Source organism: Plodia interpunctella, chromosome 13 (assembly GCF_027563975.2).
Source record: "Plodia interpunctella isolate USDA-ARS_2022_Savannah chromosome 13, ilPloInte3.2, whole genome shotgun sequence".
Classification (NCBI taxonomy): domain Eukaryota; kingdom Metazoa; phylum Arthropoda; class Insecta; order Lepidoptera; family Pyralidae; genus Plodia; species Plodia interpunctella.
The window spans coordinates 9,180,949-9,199,036 of NC_071306.1; the positions used below are offsets into that span (position 1 = coordinate 9,180,949).

Genomic DNA, 18,088 nt, shown 5'->3' on the forward strand with positions numbered 1-18,088 from the left:
AAACGTAGGTACATAATTCTTAGTTATTATAATAGCGAGTATTACTGCGCATTTATAAAAAATAAAATAAAAGAAACAGCATACACATTTTGCAAGCCAAATAGCAAAGTGTGTAGGGAAGACAAATGTAGATTATTTTAATAGCAGCAACATTGATTTTCATTATGTGCTCCTGTCAATTTTTTTTAGTCTATGACTTTCATCAATGAGGTGCAGACGTTTGTTGTGAAATTTGTTTCTTATTATTTATTCGCCTTCCATCGTTTTGTGTGATGTTATTAGTTAGATAGGAATTAAATCTTTTTTACTTTACACTAGATAGAAGGCGACAAATATTTTTCTTGAGTGTCTAAATGTAGTTGTCGTGATGTTTCTTGAGCGCATATTATTGCCTGTGGTCTGCCTCGGATTAAATGGTATTTGTTTTATTTGGTAAATTATTAAATGTTATAACTTTGTGATAATTTCCTGAGCTTCTAATTATACTATGTATTCAGTTTTCGGTTCGTCTTCTGCCGAGGAGGTGGAAATCAGAGAGGTAGCAGTGGACAAAGGCACCAATGTTACGATACCTTGCGGAGGCCTGCTCACCTTGCCGCCTCCCAATGTATTGTGGGTGCATAGGGGAAACCGGACGCATCATGAAATCTTGGTAAGTTTTATCAATTTATTTTTATTGAAACTTGAGATAAATATTTAATATACTATGTAAACAACAATAAAAACAAAGTAAATAAACTCGTAACTGGTGATATTTTAAGCAATATGATCGAAATACATTTAATTAAATACATGTGAATATTACAATGAATAAATTAGATATATCACAAGAAAAGCCTGTTCTAATCAAGAAAGACTTTGCATATGTTTCTCAAATAAAAAAATCATCAAAATTGTGATAACAATTGTATACCAATTTAAAATTTCATAATTATTTAATAGATTGTAGACATAAACATTCTAATTAAAGTTATACAATGAGTGAGTTATTGCTACAAGCCAAAAATCTGGTTTTCTAAAATTGAGTACTTGATAAAGTATCAGTAAAATATGTGTTATATCCCATTATGAACAGAAAGTATGTGTGACAATACTTTTCTGAATTGTTAGCGCACAAGTAAATTAGTAAGTATTCCATTCATATTAATTCATACACACTCTTAAATGTAGCTGTGTAAACTTATTAAATTGCATAAATTCTCATTGTCACTTGTAGTGTTAACTTTTAAAACTAAAAATTTTACCTAATGACTTTGCTTTAAAGAACAAAATCAAATGTAATTAATGAAATACTTACATATACATTTCGAATCTCTCCAGTTGTTTAAACAATTTATTTAGACTGATAAATTTCTGAATTAAAATTTAACAAATTTTGAAGATTTAGCCGTTATTTTTATGACTGCCTGAATTGAACCCTGTTTGGGAAGGCTGAAAATTCTTATAATGGCTAAGCAACAGCTACATAAACGGGTTGGTAGTTTAACAGCCTTTTCCATAATTCGCCACCCTAATTGTCTACAAACACATTTTACTGCATTAGTTTAGTTTCCATGGTCACGTCTTGACGCATAACATAATTTTCGCACAATGTCTCTTTTGCAGAACGTCATTTTCGCAAAATGCCATATTTAGTTTTTTTATTAGGTATGTCATCAGTTCATTTACGATTGTGATTTTCAACGTCAAATGTTTCTCATACAAAAACTACCTATTCGATATTCCATTTTTCTCTCGCGTCTTAATTTTCCTGGCATATTCCAGCTTTTCAGGCCACATCACAGAGTATGTACTGTATATGTACTAGAGTCGGCACATTATCGGTTAATAGTTCGCCAAACTTTAGCACATTCGGCATACATTGCTGGTTCTTTATTGCGAGAAATAAAAGCCATCATACATACTACGCAATGTTTATTCATTCGCGTCGCTATCTGTCTCAGTTCGACGGTGTGTGCTGTAGTCAAAACGACCACTCACTCATCTGAGTCTTTTCGGTTACTTCTTCAATCATTGAACGTCGAAGCTCAGGGTCCGCCAATGCTATAGTCAAAACAACTAAACTATTTTTATTGTCACAACCAGGTTCGCGAACAATCTAGCTACCTAGGTGGTGTGATGTTGACCTTGCTATTTCCGGATTGAACCAGTGTTCATTCGAGATAAGTGTCAACCGCTCCCCGCTCATATTGTCTACTGTCTTGCTGAAATTGGCGGGAACTAGTGTGACGAAGATTTGTACAGTCACCTGCAGACAGATTTGTCGATTACGTACATTTAGTACATCATTTTTAGTACGCAAGGCCACCAAAAAGACACTAGCGCTGCAGTGAATACTGGGACTTGTGACATAAATGTGCCACGGAGAAATTCTCGTATTCTCGGAAATATTTTTTACAGAGATTTCCTAAAGAAATTCTCATTGCAAATTAAGTCAAAAAAAAATCTCAGGATATTCCACATATTCTGAGAACGTTTCCTGATCGTTTCCGGTCTAGAAAATTTCAGCATATCATTAGACATATTAACCGGGTACCTATAAATTAATAATCGGGTAGATATAATACTTTCAACTTACTCTTGTCGTAGAAAATGTTGCAGTGAAGTATTCGCGTCTTCGCTCTGGAAGTCTAATAGATTCTGCTCAGAATATATTTTATATTAGTGTAAATTTACGAAATTATTTCCAAAGATCGTGCGAAGTTTAGAAGAAAAGGGACAGCGTAACCCTTCGTTCTATAGCCGAAAGAAGAAGGAATTAGAGATTGCCCTACATCTAATATTGAAATTCAATAAATTTATTTCACTGTCAAAACTTTTTCCTAACTTTTACCTAAGTTCCCATCACTTCCATCTCCAAGTCCCTCAGGATCATCGAACCTCTCAGACCCTCTCAGAGTTCAGTAACTTAATTGTTGCTAATAATGCCCTCTTGGTGGTCATTGAGCAACTTATACATTGTGAGCGTAATGCCGAGAGTAGGTATGTGGTTTATAGCATACTAGCTTTTACCCGCGGCTTCGCCCGCATGAATTTCTCACAGGGGCATTTATTTTTCTGAATAATGAAAGATACCCTGTGTCCTTCTCCACATTTCAAAATTTCAAGAAGATTGATAAGCAGGTGAAGCGTGAAGGAGTAACAAACTTACTTTTCCATGTATATTACTATTAGTTAGGACTAGCATAATATTATACCCGCATAAATTCTCCACGGGAATTGTACTTATTTTCCCCGGATTGATAAATGGCCTTCTCCTTACTCGGAAGTTTTTTATATGTAGGTAAATACGTTTTAACTTCTTGAAATTTCTTATATGTAGGTACATTTAGTAGTAAAAGAAGTTTGAGTATATAAAGCGTTAAGAAGTAACGAAACAAAACAAAAAATCTTTCGCATAATTATAACACTACATTAGATAGATGAGTCTAGATGCAATCTGATGCTTTGAGGAATTCTTCTACATTACCAAATTTCGTCGAAATTCGTCGAATATAAATACTAGTTTGGCGACGTGATTGAGAAATAAACTTCCTCACACACATCTATACTTTGTCATTTTAATATAAGTACGATTATTGTTAGTAAGATAGAAGTATTATGTCTGTACTAAAAGCTACGAAAGAAAATATATATGCGTTATGTAGAGGTATAGTAAGTATGCCGCGGACTAATTAATCCGGGCATTACCCTCTCTTCCAGGGAGTTTGTGCAAAGTATACAATAACTCTGTTATCCTGTTTTGTTTGTTTACATGGTACTTACCTACCTATGTTTCATGCGTAGCTTTATCCTTACATATTATAAAACAAAGTCAAAAGTCTCTCTGTATGAACGCGATAAACTCAAAAACTATCTGACGTAGGTACCTACTTTTATACGGTTTTCGCTATCACCGTTTTATAATATGTAATAATTTTCCGCAGACGCGTAGTCCTATCTAATTATAATGGCGCTACAAATTTTTATTGAGAACAGCGCATCTTCTCGAGACGATCTGGGATCCTGGCATTTGTTTTAGACGCCAATTAAACTCTGTCGGAGTTGAGCGATCGTCTAAGTGATTGTAATTGTTGAGGCGAATTGGACCGAAGCGATTTGGATGGCTCCATTGTCCTCCTTTTGTCATAGGCTTAGTTAAAATCGACGGATAGTGAAAAAATACCATTTTGCGATTTCCAGATATCTTATAGTGGTCCCCCTGTACATAGACACATAGCACAAAGATTCATTCAAGAAGATAGATTAGCTAGTAATTTGTAGCTTTTGAGAATACACTACTTAGTATAAAACAGTCGCTTTCTCTGTCCCTATGTATGCTTAAATCTTTAAAACTACGCAACGGATTTTGATGCGGGTTTTATTTATATATAGTTTGATTCCTGTGGAAGGTTTAGGTGTATAATTTATTAAGGTTTTACCCGAGCGAAGCAGGTACGGGCCGCTAGTTACACTATATATAATATAAAATTTGACGTGAAAAAGTGCCTGTGAAAATCTAATTTCTGAATAAATGATTTGATTTGATTTGACGTTTTGGACCCTGTGGTGTATCAAGTTGTGATATACTTCAATCAAAGTCTGATACAGCTCAATTTTAATATTTGACACCAACATTGAGACCCGTGGGAAATATTTTTATAGATACCTATTGATATTGTCTAGTCATTTTGTCAACTTAAAAGTGGAAACATGAATCATCTGTCTGGAGTCTGGCCATATAAAACTGTCTACCTACCTGTCTGGGGGGAATCGGTTTGCTCACACAGTGTAGGGTTTCCTAGTAATATCTGATCTTGACTTTTGAGATGTGCACAAATAGAGTTGTCTTTCTTTTTAGCCGAACAGTTAGACGTGGTACGTATTCGAGCAATTCGTTTTATTTCGGCTGAAAATTGTTAAAGTAAATACATTTTTGATTTTTAAGATTCAGGAGTTGGTTCAAGAGTCAGGCGTGGTATTTCTCCCTAAAACGGTGGATCAAAGGGGACAGAAAAATATCCTCTGGTCCACCATGAATCCTAATCAGGCAAAATTGATTGCGGGAGTCATAGGAGATAAATGAATACATTTTATGCCTAGTTATAACTGAAGTTTCTTCAATAAATGGTGCAATAAACAATTCATCTTGTCATCTTCGATCGTTCTTGTCGATGGAGTACTTTTCATTCTTCTCTGTTCCTTACCATAGATATTACCACTCTACACGACACGAGCTTTGCCTTGTCTTTTATTTTGTCTAGAAATGCCCTTCATAGCTTTCCTTTCTCCTAGCTAGCTAAACAATTCATCAATCTATCTAATATTCAAAGCCGGGCATTCATCAGTGAACACAGTAACGTCACCTGAGCCTGACACACTAAAAGCGTAATTAACAGGCACAGCTACTCCCATTAGTCGCAATGGATATGTGGACATGACAATGGATATAAGTGTACCTATAGAGGCTTTTTGCGACGTGTGTATCACATAGTAGACTACAAAGGAGATGTACCCTTGCCGCAATCGTACTTCTGGTTCAAATCTTGTAAATAATAACGAGAGGCTTGATAGGGGGATTCAGCATAAATCAAAAAACGAAGTCAAACGCGCGATTAAAACCGGCGTGTAGTATTGTGTCATATTATGTAATATTATTTAAACTTACCACATATTTTTATAAACTTTGCACAAAACTTTTTTAAATTTGGAATAACAAGTGTAATATTTATTTATTCATAAGTACACAAAACAGTAAGTTAGGTGCACCTAAAATATATGAAAATTACATAGTTTCTACGAATTAACCAAACAGACCAACAATATGTGTACATAACATGTTAAATATATAAGAATTTTGTAAATACACGCTGCTCTTCTGCTATTGTATAACTTGCCACATACCTATTATGTAACCTGTATTTAAAGAAAATATTTAAATTATAAAAAAAAAAAAGATTATTTGTAGGCACAAAACATACGTGATTTTAGAGGAGGACTTAGTTTTAAACCTCACGACGTATCACCAGGGACACAATAGTGCTAAAAAAATATCAAGTGATTAGTGCACGATCCCAACTTTACTTTCATCCCGAATCCTAATCATATTAATAACTAATATTATAAATGCGAAAGTAAGTTTGTTTATTTATTTGTTTGTTACCTCTTCACGCTTTATCTTTTCAACCGAACTTCTTGAAATTTTGCATACATGTAGTTTGAAGTACGGAGAAGGTCATAGGGTACCTTATATCCCGGAAAATTTACGCGGACGAAAGCTAGATTCTCATATGAGTGCAATTATATACTATAAAATAATAGAAGTCTTGTCTATTAAATCAACACTCCTTCCCAATGTCCTCCCTGATCCGAAGAGCTCGTTAGCTATTAAACTAAAAGGTCGTAGGTTCATTAAATCTGATTGTTGCCGGGCCCACGCTTAAAGCAAGTCGGCATTCAACGTCGCTAAGCCACGTTGAGCCGCCCATTGTCCGTGATTAACCATTGTGTGTGGTTTGCAATGCTAAAATATATTAATGACATAATCTGGGACTAGCCTTACCAAAGTGCTCAACTTCTATGGATATTTTGGTATAAAAATATTGTGTTAAATTTTCGATTATTTCTCCCTCCGTTCATTAATCCGCGTCCACAATGCGTCATTTCCCTGGGTCCTATTTCTGCTCCACTTTCCACTAAACCATTAGTTTTTTCGTCATCCTTAACGGCATCTAAATAAAAGTTACACTTTAGATTGAAGGTGTGTCGATGGAGTGACATTAGCAGTGTTCGATTGCAAACACAAGGGATTGTCACGCAAAGTACAGCCAACATAACATCGAGCTATCCAAATTCATTGGAAATCCGCCGGTATTACCATGCCATAGAAACGCAGAGTTACATGATATGGTGTGGACTGTTTGACAAGTCGAGCGTGTTTATCGACCCGATCGGTTTCGGTTCGCTTGCCAAATTATTGTTTGGTTGGCTCATGTATTGTTTTTTAGTTTGCTACTCATTTATCCATGTCAAAAGCGATGGTTCACCTGATACTAAAATATTTGTCTTGATTTTGCGTGTCGATTTTTGATTTATTTCGAGTTGGTTGGACTGGTTGTCCCACTGGACTTCTGTCCATATTGAAAGCTAAAATCAGGATTTGCAGGATATCAACGGTACAAATGTCAATATTCAATACCTTAACGCCCTTTTTATGATTAAGACACATAGACATAGTCTTAATTATACTAATACCATTATGTAATCAATGTTTCACAATTTCATTAATACTAATCCTAACCTTGACTAATATTATAAATGTAAAGTAAGTTTGTTTGTTTGTTAGATCTTCACGCTTTATCTACTCAACCAATCTTCTTGAAATTTTGCATACATATAGTTTGAAGTACGGAAAAGGACATAGTCATACCTTTAATCCCGAAAAAATTATTACTCCCGTGGGAAAAACCTACCCTAAACCCAACGCGAGTCGAAAACCATACAATACGTTTTCAAAAATAAATATAACTACGGCCAAGATTTCGAATCGCATTCAATCTCCCAGAGATAACCTATAAATAGGATTGACAGATTACAGTCTGCTGCGACGATGAGTCAGCCCCCTGCTTACAGCGGGGTGCATGGCATTATGGGCTAGGGCGCCGCCCCTAGCCAACCTGACTCATATGCGTCAGGTTTTACGTCGAAGTATTGAGATGCAGCAGTTTCATTTGTAAAATATTTGTTACGATCTTAATTCTTTGAGTTTTTGAGGACTGCTCTTTGATTTAGGCTTTGTTCTCATATTTATTTATTGATTTCTTACTACAACAACAGCCATTCTTATAGTTTTATAATATACTAGATGTTGCCCGGGAATTTTGAGATAAAATATAGCCTATACCAATCTTGGATAATGTACCTTTCTAATGGTGAAAGAATTTTTTAAATCGGTTCGGTAGTTTCGGAGATTACCTGACTCAAATATACAAACTCACAACCTCGCAAACGCTCTTTATAATAATAGTATAGATAAGGTTTTTTACCAGAGCGAAGCCGGGACAGGCCACTCTGTGATATAACGAAAAATTTTCATTAAGAAAGTAAATTTTCATTTGCAATTTGACCAAACACCAATTTCCATTGCTCTGGCAAAGCAATACCAACTGTCGAACAAAGGCAGACCAGCGTGTTGCCACTGTGAACTTATAACTCACTATATACCTCTACTAAACACTTGAACCCTTCGTCTGTAAGTTTACTCTTTGCATGTAGGGTTGGCACTCGAGTAAACTCAACAATTGCTTGCTTGGAGATTCTGAAAGTACGTGATTTTAACTAAGTACGCTTTTTTGCATCTCTTTGGTTCGGTTCCCATTCCAGGTTATTTTCTAATCGTGTACCAATTGTTTCATCCGAAGAATCCGTCCAATAGATTTGTGAAAGAGTAACATAATATAAATATAAATAAATAAATATAAATATATTAGGACAAATCACACAGATTGAGCTAGCCCCAAAGAAAGTTTGAGACTTGTGTTATGGGATACTAACTCAACGATACTATATTTTATAACAAATACATATATAGATAAACATCCAAGACCCGGGCCAATCAGAAAAAGATCATTTTCCATCGTGACCCGACCGGGGATCGAACCCGGGACCTCTCGGTTCAGTGGCTAGAACCTTACCACTGCGCCACCGAGATCGTCAAAATAATATGTATGTATGTTACATATACCCTCACAAATTTTCGCGTTTATAATGATAGTAGAATGGAGTGAAGTGAAATAATTCAAACTCGATGAAGCGGCAAACCTAAAACTGGTTAGCTAGATGCGGGCCAAACATAGCGGGGTGTTACTGAAACCTCACATTTCCCGCATACGATTTGCAACTTGCACTGAAACTGAAAACGAAGTACTTCTTCTACTATGTTTCAGTTCTTGCTGTGTACTTTATTAATAAAGTTTTCGGCTATTCGCCTAACGTTTTATTGTAACGATCGATTTCCGAAAAAACAGGTCACGAAAATGCATGATCACGAAAAAATAAGATCATTAACAATTAATTATTTGCTTTAAATAAAACTAGCGGCCCGTCCTTTCGGCTTTGCTTGCGTGTGAAAATATAATTTATTTTAAACCTTAACTTCCTCACGAATCACGCTATCTATTGGTGAAAACCCGTGCGGTAGTTTTTGAGTTTATCGCGATCAGACAGACAGACAGCCGCGGTAGAGGACTTTGTTTTATAATATGTAAGGATCTTTGATATGTAAGGATTTGATATACATAGTTGGCACATTGTATGTAATAACCACTAATAACAAGCTATCTAGCCATAAAATAGCATTCTTTATCTAAGGTGTGACTGGTAAAAGAATGATTTCCACATATTCCACATATTGTAACTTTTAGACTTGCGCAATAAAGTTTAAATAAGTAAATTTACTAAAGCGCCGCTGGGAACAAACGTGCCCGGAACACTGGCAGCGTTTCCTCACTGTATCGCAAGGCTTACCTATCTCTAGCTGAGCAAAACCTTTCGTAAAAACAAACATATGCGCGCCGAAGGAAGGGCTTAGAAAATATCCAAGTAAAACGTGTTAGACAAATTAAAAAACCCTCGACTTTCAATATTCATTTCGCTACAGCTTTTGAAAGGCTGAACCGATTATCATGAAACATTGCTAAGAACACTCGGGATAAAATTATCTATGACACAAAAAAAACTCGGTTCATCCGTTTGGGAGCTACGATGACACAAGACAGATCCACAGATCCACACACGTTACACTTATAACACCCCTCTTTTCGCGTCGGGGGGTTAAAAAACAAGGCTTTCGCCAGTATTTCTCGTTCTAATTTCCCCGGCCTTTCCAACCAGGACTAAGGCTATACTCCTGTCATGTCGATGTCATTACGTGTAATGAAAGACACGCAACGTCTTTCGTAATAGAGTGGTTTTCAGTTTTTATACACTTTCTAAATGATAAATAGAAAATGAAAAAAATGGAGGTACCTTTAGGTCACAACTGAAAATCAGTGTATTGCCCCAACGGGTACCCAATAGTACCGACCTGTATGTGTTGTGTATTTTGTGTTGTAGCTACAAATAAAGATTTTATCTATCTATCTATCTGTCTTGATAAACCGGAGTGCAAGTTATATTTATACAAATCCTTCAATTTTATTTATTAATTTCAATATTAATTTATATCACTTGTATTCAATTTTATTTATTAATTTCAATATTAATTTATATCACTTGTATTTTATCTACGTTAAGTATTTATTTAAAATCTTGCAAATTGATTTTGCTCGATTTTTATTAGGTTTCCGGTTTACTTGTTGTAAAAGATCTTTTCCCAGAAGTGGGACACCATACGCTAAAAAAAAACAAATGATTGTTAAAACTGGTGTTGAAATCTGGTGGTAATCTATACTATTATTATAAAGAGGTAAGTGTTTGTGAGCTTGTATGTTTGAGGGGGGGCGATTTCTAAAATTCTTTCACCATTAGAAAGGTACATTATCTAAGATTGCTATAGGCTATATTTTATCTCAAAATTCCCACAGGAGCGAAGCCCCGGGACAACATCTATTCCGTAATAAAATTTATATTGATTTAATTCTATTAGAGTCTGGATAAAAGGTTTTCGTCGTCAACAAAATATTTGTAACAAAATTTCCATCCGGGTTTTCATATTAGAAAATAGATGTGCCTCTTTCATTTATAATATGAATATTATCAATCCAGCTTTTCACTCCTCGCATTTTTCGATTTCGGATTTTTTTCTAACCAATTCCGAAGGAGATTAATTCGTCGTCTTTTATGACAAATACCACCCAATAGGTGTCGAATCAAAGTTGCTCAGTCTGTTTTTGAGAACAAGCCCTATCGATCCGACCCAAGGCCCTCTCGAGGCCGGCACACGAACTCTAAACCTGAGCCGATTCGCCACTTTGAAATATTTATAGAAGCAATCGTTTCATTTGTTGCTTTGTCTTCTACCGATGCCATTACGAAACGCAGAATGAAATTTTCTCGTCATACCTGCTTGTTATCTATTACAAGCTTTTATTTAGTTTCACCTGTCCCGATTTTTGTGTGTCTGTAATCAAATCTTGCAAATAAAATTTCACATACTTCCGCTTGTTCTATAGAGTTGGAATTTCCTATGCCGCTTAAGGTTCCGTGACAATTTGTTATTATGATTAGCATGACCTCATGGTGCACCCAGCATCAGCTCTCGACGAGGGAACTCTACAACGGTTTACAGCTCGGATAGGATTTTTTGTAACAATGCAACAATGTCTGACGACGAACACTTGTGTCAAAAATTACATTTTTATTTTACTTTTACTGACTAACGTTGACTATTCCTGTATAAAAATATCTTAATCTCGAGATCTTGAAACAACAAAAATCCAAATGTTCACATTAATTACATATTAGAAACATATATAAATATTCAAATGGAATGTAAAGAAAACAAAAAATGAAAGTGTATTAATAGGCAAGGACCCTGGGCACAAGTCGGTCGAAGCAAAGAAAACATTTCCAGGAAGAGTTACTGCTCTGTCGCTGCCTATAAACGTGGTGCCTCTCTCCAAACCAAGGCTAACCTTGGTTAGTACAATACAGTAAGTGTACTGTACTGTCACGCCCTGCGTGCCCTACCGCCACCACACTAAAGGACCTATTCGTGTTGGTCCACATAAATTTTGCAGAATCAACACGCTAAGAAGAAGAATATTCAAATGCACGCTTCAAACACCTCATCATCAATCATTTCAAATAATACTGGACCTGAAAGAGTCCCTTCAGGTAAAATATTCATTCTCCCTTAATGACAGTGCCGGAAGAAGCAAAAACCTTGCATTAAAATGCCAACGGATCCAGGACCAGGTCAATTGCGACCATTTGTCATTCCCGAAACGATTATTCATTCAGTTAACTGTCAAAACCGACAAAGGAGTAATTTATAAGGAATGCCAGGAGAATGTCGTTTAAGGTTGTGTACAGAGGGCTACATATCATTTGTGTATGTATCTAATAAGTATACAAACTAACTTGTTTCGCAATTGTAAAGCTCTCACAAAGTATCACTGAATTTGTTTCCAAATAACCACTGAAATTAAAAGACCTTTTGTATTTTTAAAATATTTTGAATTTGTATTGCACTGCGAAAGCGGTACGGACAGAATTTTCATACAAACTTTCAATCAACTCCGACATTAATGTGAGGGTTGATTTTTGAAAAAAAAGTAGCCTAATGTTTGAAAGGGGGTCTTTAACTATATGAATACAAAATTCCATCAAAAATGGTCCAGTGACTTTGCCGTAAAAGCGGAACAGACAGACAGACTTTCGCATTAAGGATACCAAACGAAAGTTATGATGTCAAGATATCGTTTAATTCTCTGTACTGTAAATATAAATGTTTACTAGGTATAAAGCAGCATAGTAAAATTGAACGGATGCAAGTCATGCACGAGTGCAATGCATTGCCATTGTGTGCTCTGAATGGCGGGTTAGAAATAGCACAGCTGGATAATAAATACGTGGATAATATGTGACTTCACTTAGAATTGGATTTGATTGTATCAAATCTATTCACTGCTCGATGAAGCTGGACGTTAATATATAAGTCTGTGAGGATCTTCCATCCATTAGCAATAAATACATCGAGCGGTTAGACTTTTTGCTTCAGTAACATAGGTATCTATTATGTTAGATTATGGAGATCGAATATGTCAGGCACACCCAAATGGTCAAACCGGTGGCGGCGTCGTGGATCGGGTCGGAAGGTTCCCTCTATTGTGGTTGAGCTTCGCGATGGCTGACTCACGCGTCAACTCGTGAACGGTTGCTGCCGGGGGGAACTGTGTATATATATATATTCCTTTCATCAGCACTTGATCACAATCATAATATGTTTCAGTATACCTTTTGACCATGTACTTTATTGTGTACTTAAATTGTGACTGATAAAAAATTATACATAAATTTATATTTAAAAAATGGTAAGCCTGGCATAATAGGGACCAACACTGTTTGAATGAGTTTCTTTCGGCATTTCCTCTCAGCAGTGGTCGTTCCGAAATGCTAGTAGTTTGTAGCTTTGGTAAACATCAATTAATTTAGAATATGACGTGAAAAAGTGCCTGTGAAGACCTAATTTCTGAATAAATTGTTTAATTTTGATTTTGCCTATAATAATAAAAAATATGTCGAATTTATTGTTTTTTTTCTTCATTATCTCCAGTGTTGCAATGTCAATCATTGTAAGTAATGAATCAGCCCGAGCTGATTCGACATACAACATGAACAAATCATCATCATATCGGAGCAGTAAACCGTTGAGGAGTTACCTCGTCGGGGGTCGATCTTGCAAGATTTGATACAGAGAAACATCGGTACAGGAAAAATAAATGCTTATAGCGGTTTTTGTTTGTTACAGTTGGACGGCAGCCTCTTCCTTACAAACATCGATGTCGACGACGCTGGCATGTACGAATGCGGCGTTGAAAACGAAACAGCCTTCTTGGACAGGGTCAACCTCACTGTGCGAAGTAAGCCTTAATCCTTACAGATAATAAAAACAAGGCTATCTATCAGTGAATTTATACTGTTATTATAAAGAGGTATGCGTTTGTGGGTTGATGTTTGAGGCGGGTAATCTCCGAAACTATCGAACCAATTTCAACAATTCTTTTACCATTAGATTAGTACTATATAGGCTATATTTTATCTCAAAATTCAAACGGGAGCGAAGCCCCGGGCAACTATAGTCTCTTTATAATATGTAAAGACTATGTTTTTACATATTCGGTTCAGAGGCAAGCACTTTACCACTGCGCCACCGAGGTTGTCGAATATAGTGGACCTTATGCGCCTAAAGGTAAATGTATGGACAACACTCAATGACCCACACTAAGCACTAAGCTTGTATCGTCAGGTCCGATGGATACTAACAAAGAAAAGGGCACAACACAAACAGAACAGCAGACTTGTATCTGTGATCACAAGTGTAAATATTTGCCCGCGCTGGGAATCGAACACAGGACTTCCAGGCAGTGGACGAGCGTGGTGCCCACATAGAGTCGTAGAACATAAAGTAACTAGGAATGCGTACACGACACTTGATAAAGAAAGTCGTGTATGACCGTCCAAAAAAATGTCCTATTTACTCATTAACTTATTGGTTGAAATATAGACCATTCCAATGATGTGTCCTCATAAATCCAATTCATGGAACAATAACAAATAACAATTAACCGTTTAATGGATCTAGTAGACTAATTGGTAATGAATTACTTTATTTAAAACCAAAACAACTCTCGAATCGATTAAAACAACGTCAGCCAATTCATTGTCTAATTACCCTGCATGGACTGGACAATGGGGGACTTCCATTCCATTGATTTCAGCTTGCATGATTTGATTACAGACAAGCAGGCAGGATAGGTAAAAAGCTTGTAACTCTAGAATCCATTGAAGCCACATTTACGGCCAAACGACAGATTTTTCAAATATATACTCATATTATAAATACGAAAGTCTGTCTGTTCCGCTTTCACGGCTAAAACACTGGACTGGATTGATGAAATTTGGTATGCATATAGTTAAAGACAACCGTACAAACCTAGACTTTTTTTTTTCAAAAATCAACCCCCAACTGACTATAATGGGGGTTGAAAGTTTGTATGAAAACAATAACTGTGCCGCTTTCGCAGAGAAATCTCGCGAGAGAAATTTCACGAGACTAATTTCAAAATATTTTAAAAATACTAGATGTAAATCATGCTTTGATGGTCTAGCGTGAGACCGCGCGACCTACTGCGATCTGGCATGCGATGAAGTTATATTCTGGCAAGGGTTCAACGATTCGACAGGTTGATAGCCGTCATACGGTATTATATACAGGGTGCTACGTGTTATATGCACACAGGGGTGAGGTAACGTGTTTATGTGCTAGTTTTTATGCTTGTATATTTTTTTATAGACGGGTCTTTATAGTTATGTAACCTTTTGTGTAGACGGTATTTTCGAAACGTTCAGTTTGAAATGTTCGCATTTCCTGTATTCTAATTTGTGCACTGCATGGATATAGTAGGTACTCCGGTTGTACGAAATACTTATTAAATCCATGGTGCACTGTCATACTTCATTCACGTGGTCGTATAATGTCAAAGTGGCTAAACAAATCTCTACAATTCGTCAGTTGTTTTAGTAGCAGTTGACACCAAATTATTACTAAAGTAGGACCAATTTAATAAGTCACATTTGACATCTGTCAGCCTATAGCTAGAATTGTCAAAAAATGTCTTCTTTTGTAAGTATTATTAATTTCAAAGATTTTGGATAAACCCCTTATCTTTGTTTTTTTTGTAATTCTGATTTTGTAACAATAAATATTGTATGAGGACATACAAGAGTTACAGACGTTAGAGACGTTACAAGGTTAAATTTATGAATTTGGACGAAATGTCAAATTGATCCTTCTTTAAAAACTATAAACTATAATGATTCTCCACTTTAATATTTTGGTAATTAAACCACATGTTTAGACAAATATAATGCAGAGTATATTTTTAGCACAAAACGATAATTAATTACTGTGATAATGTACATTTTATGAATGATTGATTTTGGAAATGATTCCTTCTTCAATCGATCGTAATGACAGCGCGACCGCAGCGGTCGAGACGCTCTGAGAAACACCCGGTCACAAATGCATATATATGTATACATATACGACACTAAACATAATTTTTGCTTCATCAGGTAAGATTGGACCAAACGCATGCACAAATTTAAAATATTATACGACCAGATGGACACGTACAAATAAAAAGTACAAATTCCTTTATTTACGCGTATAAATCATTTATCTCATATTGGTATTAGATTTACCTTGTCACACGCGTGGAATTAAATTTCTGTGGTTAATACCGCGGTCTTTACACACCCCTTTTACACCCTCTAATTCTATTAGGGTGAGGGACACGCGATGTCGTAACGACTTTTTTATTTACCTTTTACAATTGGAAAATAGAAGATCGATGTTGGTTTCAACAGAAAATTCGAATTAAGTATATTTAAAAGGTTCTGTCGCGAAATGTGTACATTGCAAAATATGATCACCTGGCGCAAAATGAGAACTTTGCAATCTCATATAGGTGCCAAAGACTTTAAAAGGTATTTGGAGAAGAGTATGCTCTTCAGAAAAGTCTGGAATAACGATACAGGTCACATTCTATTTACAAAGTAATTTTCACTAGAGACTTCGATTTGTAAATCCTTGTTAATTAATTAACCCCTACATGCATCTATGTGATGCTGGAGTGATCTGAACGCGGTGAAACGTGAAAACCCAGGAACACTTGGTGTTCTGTCAGCTAAAACACCATTTCCTCAAGTCAATTCCTTTTTCTGAAATTCTGGAAACATTATTTTGCCATAGTTCGATAGCTCCGTGATTAAGAGCGTTGCCCCGGATAGACAGGAACGTCGGTTCAATTCCCCTCGATTCATGATTTTTTTCATCTCAATATTATTTTCAAAATTATTTTAAAAGCATGTATGACATGTATAACAAAACCATTGAAATAAGAAAATATATGTTTTTCTGAAATCCTGAAAGAATATATAGTACTAGTATATACTTACTTCAGATATAGCCAGATATCTACAGCAAATCACATCAGCTCTGTGGCTCGCTGCCTATCGATTTCGGACAATCTAGCCCAATTCCGTCCGCTTCCGGAGGTCAACTGTGACTGTTATGAACTGCGACATACCTCTCTAAAGTATAATCTGTACAATACATACTTGCAATAGACATTTTAAAGAAAACACATCAAAGGATGCTAAGCGATCAATCAATCATCGATATCGGAAACAAGTCTAATACTTTCATCAAACATACACGATATTTTTTTGAATACTGCACAATATTTTTTTACATTTTGCTCAGCACACGGAAAGTACCTTGCAAATTAAATAAATTATATTTTGAGTTTCCATACTAGGTAAGTCTGGTGAACTTAAGAACCTTTCAGGGTAGGTAGACGTAAAGTTAAAGAATCAATTTAACTTTACGTCTCGCTACCCTGAATGTCTGAGCAGAATTTCAAATCCTGCTAATATTATGAATGCGAAAGTTTGTGAGGACATATGTGTCTGCATATTTGTTACTCTTTCACGTAAAATCTACTGGACGGATTATTATGAAATTTTGGTACACGGGAATAATATAACCCGGAATAACACATTGAGTACTTTTTATCCCGAAATTCCCACGGGAGCGAAGCCCCGGGACACGGCTAGTCTTCCATAAAATCTTATCCACGGATTATACAATACTTCCAGTACCTTATCCCGCAAGATTGCATTTTAAGATAGGAGTTTAATGATGCAATGAGGGAAGTTTATCACATCCAGTTTGCGTGGAGCATGTACTCGTATCTTTTGTTCCTGATTACATCGAAGGGGAGAATGTGGGGAAGTACAAGTATTTTATAGTATAGATAAGTACAAAATGTATCACACAGCACAGCATAACACGATGACGTAAATGAATTGTGCAAAGGCAGCCATGTCGCTGTAAGCATTTTCTTCCAGGTAACCTTTTAGGAAATTTCTAGATGCATATAATTTCTTCTTATTACGTACACAATTAGGTTTAGTATTCGCCACAGCTCTCCTGTTCTCTGCTTTTCATTTCAAATCTTGATCACTTTTTGCATCGTGTCGTATGCTAAAAACACAATTCAGTTTAGATTACAGGTTTCTTCTCCTCCCGTTAATAGATAGAATACATACAATCGACGCAATGTACGTTGATACACCTCCACATCCAAGTTCGCCGATTGTTATAAATAATAAACTCATTAGATTATAAGCTATGGTAATAACCATAACTTATAATCTAATGAGTTTGAAGAGCTCTGAGCAATGTTGTGAAATGCAGAGAATACCGAATTAAGGTGGGTTTCTCCACTAATGCTTTGTGTGACTGGAGCGGTTCAATCCATGGCTCAGTCTGTTGTCTCGCCCAAACTGTCCCTCCTCCTGCTTCATAGAAGACCTTAAT

At 36.0% G+C, this 18,088-nt stretch overlaps 1 protein-coding gene across 1 annotated transcript in view; it reads left to right on the top strand.

Annotated features, from left to right (window-relative positions):
• Positions 1-193: 193 nt before the first annotated feature.
• The window catches only part of LOC128674723 (uncharacterized protein), a 40,698-nt gene continuing 22,803 nt past the window's right edge, over positions 194-18,088 (top strand). The window contains exons 1-3 of the mRNA XM_053753554.1: positions 194-416; positions 498-652; positions 13,451-13,562. Coding sequence (XP_053609529.1) covers positions 368-416; positions 498-652; positions 13,451-13,562 — 316 coding nt within the window. The 5' untranslated portion in view covers positions 194-367. The remainder of the gene's footprint in view (positions 417-497; positions 653-13,450; positions 13,563-18,088) is intronic.